Below are 5,769 nucleotides of genomic sequence, written 5' to 3'. Positions count from 1 at the left end.
TGCCTGCCCCCTGCCGACCATTCTGACTCTGAGGGTATACAATAAGGCAACGTACACAGAGGCGGAGGAGCTTCTCGGCAGCGCAACGTTGACGCTCTTTTCGGCGTCTCCCATGACACGTCGCACGCTGCAACTCGGACACGGCGGGAATGTTTCGCTCTCGCAAAAGGCTCGTGACGGGTGCGGCTCCTTGGATGTATCGTACGAGGTTGTCATCATGACACCGAGCGAGGTGGCGGCGCAGACGAAAAAAAGTGTGGCCAACGATGATCTTCCAGAGTTTTTGCGTGACGACAGCGGGATCATGAAATTCACTTCGGCGTACGCAGCGGTGGAGCAACCGCCGCCAGCACCGCCGCCACCACCACAAGTGACGGCGCTGCCTGCCCCTAGTGAACCTCTTGGAGCTCCGCAACTTTCACAGCCACCACAACCCATGCAGCCTGCATCCACACAAATGCCGCAGCTTCCCTCCATGCTTTCGCCACCACAACCAACATCCGTGCAGCAGCCACACTTTTTTTCTTCGACGAGTGGGCTGCTTGGGGCGGTTGCGGTTCCCCCACCCACTCCGCAGAATGCCAGTGAACCTGTGACACGACAAAACCCTTTTGTAATGGCCTCGTCGTCAACACCGCCGGTGGTTCCGCCAAAAAACTTGCCTACCAACCCGTCTTTTACTGTTGCACAGGGTGTGGAGTCACCTGCGGCGCCCATTTTTTCAGGCAGCACATACCCCACTGCCTCCAGTGATCCGGCTGCTCCCACAGGGCAATCGTTACATGCTATGCAGCCATCCATGCACGGCATATCGACGTTAGGTGATGCTTTCGATGTACAGCAGGTGGCGAATACAGGCGGCGTCATGGCAGGGGAATTCGCATCGCGGCCGATGCCACTTCCCTCATCACAGTCAAATATCCGACCCAATCCGGCGGCAATATCCTCTTCAGTGAATAGCAGTACGACGCCCGATACTACTTTTGCCTCTTCCTCGAGTGCCACTAGTAGTCGTCAGCGACCGCAACAGCAAGATTCTGGACAGAATCAGCAGCAACAATTCGTGACACCATTGCCACCACCACCAGCACCAGGAAAACAACCGCTATCATCACCACAGCCGTCAACCTCCGTTACAGGGGCGGGGATTGCGCCCACGGCCGCGACCCATACCACGGCCACAACGACTAGTCCAGGAAGAGACAATGAAAAGCCCCTCAAAAAGGTGACTATTATGGCTTCTGCGAAGGATCAGACTGGAGGTGCCGCGACAGCAACCACGAAGAAAAGTACCAATGCGGTTACGAAAAGGGCATTAGTGAAGGCATTACCTCTAGCGGATCGCGGATCCCGTCTTACAGCAGTGAGTCCCATGCGGGAGAACCGCCGCTCTTCATCTGCAAACGGTGCGCGTTCATCCTCTCGTGGACGCGCGTCGGCCCTGTCGGCAACACTGAGCACCGCTCATCACTCACCGGCGTTGTATCAGTGGCCTGACGATCTTCTTGCCGCGGCTGCAGAAGGGAACACGGCGGTGTTTCAAAAACTTCGGGAAGATGATCCGCTATTGTCCCGCGGTTTTGATAATGTGCGGGACTACTCTGGGCGCACCATTTTGCACATTGCGGCGTGGCACGGCCACACGAATGTTCTCAGGACGCTTCTGCAGGCATCGCCATCGGTGCCAATCATAGAGCTTCGGGCCCTGCGTTCCAATAATGGCAACACAGTTTTGCACAGCGCGGCACAGGGCGGTCGCGCGGATGTTGTGCAGTGGCTGCGTTTTGGACACCCTGCAACCGGTACGCTGGTTGGGCTGCGCAACTTGCGCGGCTTGACGGCGACAGACTGCGCCCGAGAGGCTGGATTTATGGACATTGCAACGATGCTCGACGAATCATAATGAATTCCAGCAGAACCACTTTTCTCCCTCCCTCTTGCAGAGGCAAATAAATGAGAGCAACAAAGGGAAAGGTGGCAAGAGTCGTTTGCGAAAGAAAAGTGAAACTAGAAAGCATATAGAAATAGAGGAGGAGAACGATATATGCATTATGATAGAACCGTTCTGACAAGGCGAATAGATTGTAGTGTAAATCACGTACAAACGCATCGGTATTTGCATGTCGCTTCTCTGTTTTCTACTATCCTCTTTTTTTTTGTGTACATGAATGAAGAAGAGAGCAACACATTTGAGGGAGGGAAATGCAACTGAAAGGTGATGGAGATAATGATGTCATTTTGACCACCAGTTTGAGACCCACAATAGCCTCACAGACACACAATAATAATAATGATAATAATCACGGAGACGAACGATAAACAGATCAATGAAACACGAAGAATGCGTGTAGGATATGAAAACCGAAAGGAAAAAGGAAGCGAGAAGAACATGCGCATCTATGAGTTCATGACGAAATTTTATGCCGTACGCTCAATAAGAGCACAATCATCTCTCTCTCTGGGTTGATAGTGATCGCAGTGAGGAGGAGGGTGTAAAGGGGCGTGCGTATGATGTGCCATGCATTCTTCTCCCAGTACGCATTGTACCCAGACACCATGGGCTGAAAATTGCCGTTGTTTTGACTACCCTTCTTTTTTTTTTGTTTCTCTGTTTTGTGTTTTTATTTTTTCCATTTTTTGGTTTCTCCCTGAAGTCGCCGTCTAAATAACTCTGCTCGCCGCAAATACACACACACACACACCGCATTTGTATAGAAACGGCGTTTCTTTGTGGGCTGCCAAACGTCTGACCGAAGGGAAGAAGAAAAACAACGGCAGGCAGGACTGTTGTGACTACCAGTGTGGAAGAACATACGGTGGGTGCGACCTGTGCGAGGACAATGGAAGAATTCACACGGGCCTTTACTATTCATTTTGACGGCACCGTGTATAAATCCACTGTGGACTGCCGCGTCGTCGGCACGCTGCGAGAACTCCTCGTCAAAACGCTGCCGGCACCCTTGTCCCCACCGGCATCATCGGCAGTCCTGCCAGCACTGAAGGACACTGCGACCTGGGTAGATGGTTATGCGTGCTCATTTGGTGGCCAGCGTTTGTCACTGGCGGTGTCCACAGAAGTGGCACCGACCACATTGTATGTGGCTTTGGCTGCACGCAACCGCGTTGATGAGAAGATGTCCGCCTCTGGACATGCAGACCCGTTGAAGAGACGGAGGTCATTTAGCACGGGTAATAGGGGACGCAATGATAACGATAATGGTGACAGGGACGATGACAATAACAACAACAACAGCGGTAGTAGCGGCAGCAGTGACAGTGAAAGTAGTAGCAGCGGAAGCAGTAGTAATGGTAATTTGAATAGTGCCATCCGGCAACGCCAACAATCGTACTGGCATCATGGTACATCACAGAACAATACAGGCAAGAACAGCAACGACGACAACAACAGTAGCAAATGCGAAGAATCAGAGTATGGGAATGAAGAGGAAGGGGAAGATGAGGACTGTGATGAATATGATGATTCCCACGGCAATAGTGTTGAAGATTGGAATGATGGAGTGAATGACGTCAACGCCGAAATGTTCCGTTATGATGGTCGCCAGCAACGGGCGGTGCTGCCCATTATTGTGGGTGGCGTTGTGCGGCTCATCGACATTGAAAGCCGTGACAAGAGCCACCAGTGGACTGTGTATATCCGTGGCCTTTTTAACGAGACGGATTATCTGGCGCGGTGCATCGAGTCAGTGCAGTTTGTCCTCGATCCTTCCTTCACACCTAGTGAGCGTATTGTTAAGACCGCACCATTCGAATTAACGGAGGTGGGTTGGGGTGAATTTGTTGTCAAGATGCATGTGAAGCTCCGTCACTACCCACGGCCAGTTCAGGTGGCACTGTCTTCTTCTTCGTTTGCATCAACGGCAACCCACAAATCGGAGGTTAAAGTGGCGTCATCCTTGCTGTCGTCGCAGCCGATGGTGCCATTGTCGGGAATTTCACGAGGGCCTCTCTTGTCACCTGTCGTGAGTGTACTCAGCCGGCATCATTATCACAGTGGGACTCACGACAATTCGTCATCATCCACTACGGCCGTGACTTCCGTTAACAAACAGTGGGGAGTGGTGAAGTCAGAGGTAAAGGTGGAGAAGGATGACTCGAACGATGAGACTAGCGGCATTTACGGCACGGAGAGCATGAAACCGAGTGACGTCCAATCCCCTGGACAACCGGCGATTATGACGCTGGGAATGTCTCCGGGTGTCGTGACGCTTTCTCACTTGTTGCGTTTCTCGCACCGTCCACGTCGTTTTCATTGCATTCCACCGCTAGGAAGACCTTATGAGCCGGAGGAGCACGTTGGGTACACGATTGTGCAGACACCAGTTGTGACAGAGCAGTACGACGAGATTGTCGTGCCGGATCCACCAGCCCCTATACTGGAGGTGACGGAAGCTCTTCCAATCATGTTTCGCCGCCGCATTGCGACCGTAAAGACAGCCCGAGCGATGGCCCAGCAACAGCAGCAGCAGGGACCTCTCTTTGGCAGTGGCGCCCCGTTAGGCGTCGCCGCGGCGTTTAACGAGGGCGGTGTGTCTTGCTGGGAGTACATTATGCAGGAGGAACCCGATGACGCTGTTTTGGCGGAGTCGTATCTTGAGAGTCTCGAGAAGGCCCTGTCGTCCTTGGTCGGCGCACAACAGCATGGTGCGGATGTGTTCTCTTCGGCGTCCTACACGGCTTCTCAGCAACAAGAGCAGCAGCAGTTGAAGCAACAGGCTCTCCACGGAGTCGATGCTCCCATTGTTGTAAAGCTGCCTCGTGGGCGAAGGAAACTCACGGGCGCGGAAATCGACCTGGCAGCACTCCGGACAGTAAAGAAAGGCCTTGTGGAGGCCATTGAGAAGATGCGGCGTGAGTTGGTGCTGCGGCAGGCGGCGCAGACGTACCAGCACTACATGTGATGGGTCCCGGCAGCCGTCAAACGACGCCCACCCATTGACCCACCTGTTTGGTCTCGCATCTCGTGTGTCAAGGACATGCCGAAACAGGGAGTACGAGTACTGTGTGTCGTTGAGGTGGTGGACCTTGTGAGGCCTCTTACTCTCTGTATGTGCCTCTTTGACACCACATGTTGGGGGCAATAAAGAAAAGTATAAATAAAATAAATAAATGAATATATGTATTTTGCACCACTTTTATCTTTAGCATTTTTATTCCTCTCAGAATATCGTCATTTCTATTTGTTTGGGTTTCATGAGAAGGGAGGATCAAATAGGGGAAAAACATCGTTAAAAGTGTCAAGAAACGAACAGCGCGTGCAAGAACAACGACAAGACGGCTGGAAGAAAGGAAAAATAACAGCATTGTTGAAAAGGTTGAGGATTGGAAAAAAACAACAACAAATCAAGTTTATTCGAACAAGCCCAAGAAGGACAGCATCACCCCACTAGGAGAAAATAATACATACATATTTGTATTTGTACATCTTTGGACGTGTCTTTATAGCAAAACATATTATAAATATGTCTACATTTAATACTGTTATGATGGCATACAAGGCAACACGGCCCTACGTCCGTGAGACACCCATCCTCTTGAGCAATTCAATGCGCCAAAGTTCAGGACACGAGGAGGTTGTGTTAAAATGCGAGAATCTGCAGCGTACGGGAAGCTACACCATTCGTGGGGGAATGAACTATGTGATTCGCAGTAAACAGGGGGACCTTGGTATCAATCACTTTGTGGCACAGAGCACAGGCAACCTTGGGCTTGCTGTCGCTCTTTCCGCCAGCTTATTTCTGCCAAGGGGCA

The 5,769-nt window shown here is 51.6% G+C and overlaps 3 protein-coding genes across 3 annotated transcripts, besides 5 other annotated features; all 3 read left to right on the top strand.

The window, feature by feature from the left end:
* On the top strand, positions 1-1,903 carry Tc00.1047053476733.10 (hypothetical protein, conserved; the record flags this gene model as incomplete). The annotated part of the gene is made up of 1 exon (XM_799263.1): positions 1-1,903. A coding segment is annotated over one exon (1,903 nt), but the record flags the coding sequence as incomplete, so codon positions are not given.
* Positions 1-5,769: a sequence feature (heterozygous, non-Esmeraldo-like haplotype).
* Positions 1,068-1,126: a microsatellite.
* Positions 2,590-2,639: a sequence feature (T-rich).
* Tc00.1047053476733.20 (hypothetical protein, conserved) lies at positions 2,841-4,919 on the top strand (the record flags this gene model as incomplete). The annotated part of the gene is made up of 1 exon (XM_799264.1): positions 2,841-4,919. The coding sequence occupies one exon, from the start codon at positions 2,841-2,843 to the stop codon at positions 4,917-4,919; it is 2,079 nt and encodes a 692-aa protein (XP_804357.1).
* Positions 3,237-3,314: a microsatellite.
* Positions 5,110-5,137: a sequence feature (AT_rich).
* Positions 5,481-5,769, top strand: Tc00.1047053476733.29 (threonine dehydratase-like protein; the record flags this gene model as incomplete). The annotated part of the gene is made up of 1 exon (XM_799265.1): positions 5,481-5,769. A coding segment is annotated over one exon (289 nt), but the record flags the coding sequence as incomplete, so codon positions are not given.

This window comes from Trypanosoma cruzi, genomic scaffold, assembly GCF_000209065.1.
Source record: "Trypanosoma cruzi strain CL Brener 1047053516707 genomic scaffold, whole genome shotgun sequence".
NCBI classification, from domain to species: Eukaryota; Euglenozoa; class Kinetoplastea; order Trypanosomatida; family Trypanosomatidae; genus Trypanosoma; species Trypanosoma cruzi.
Note: the sequence above shows the minus strand (reverse complement) of the source record. Positions and strands in the feature narration are given on the sequence as shown.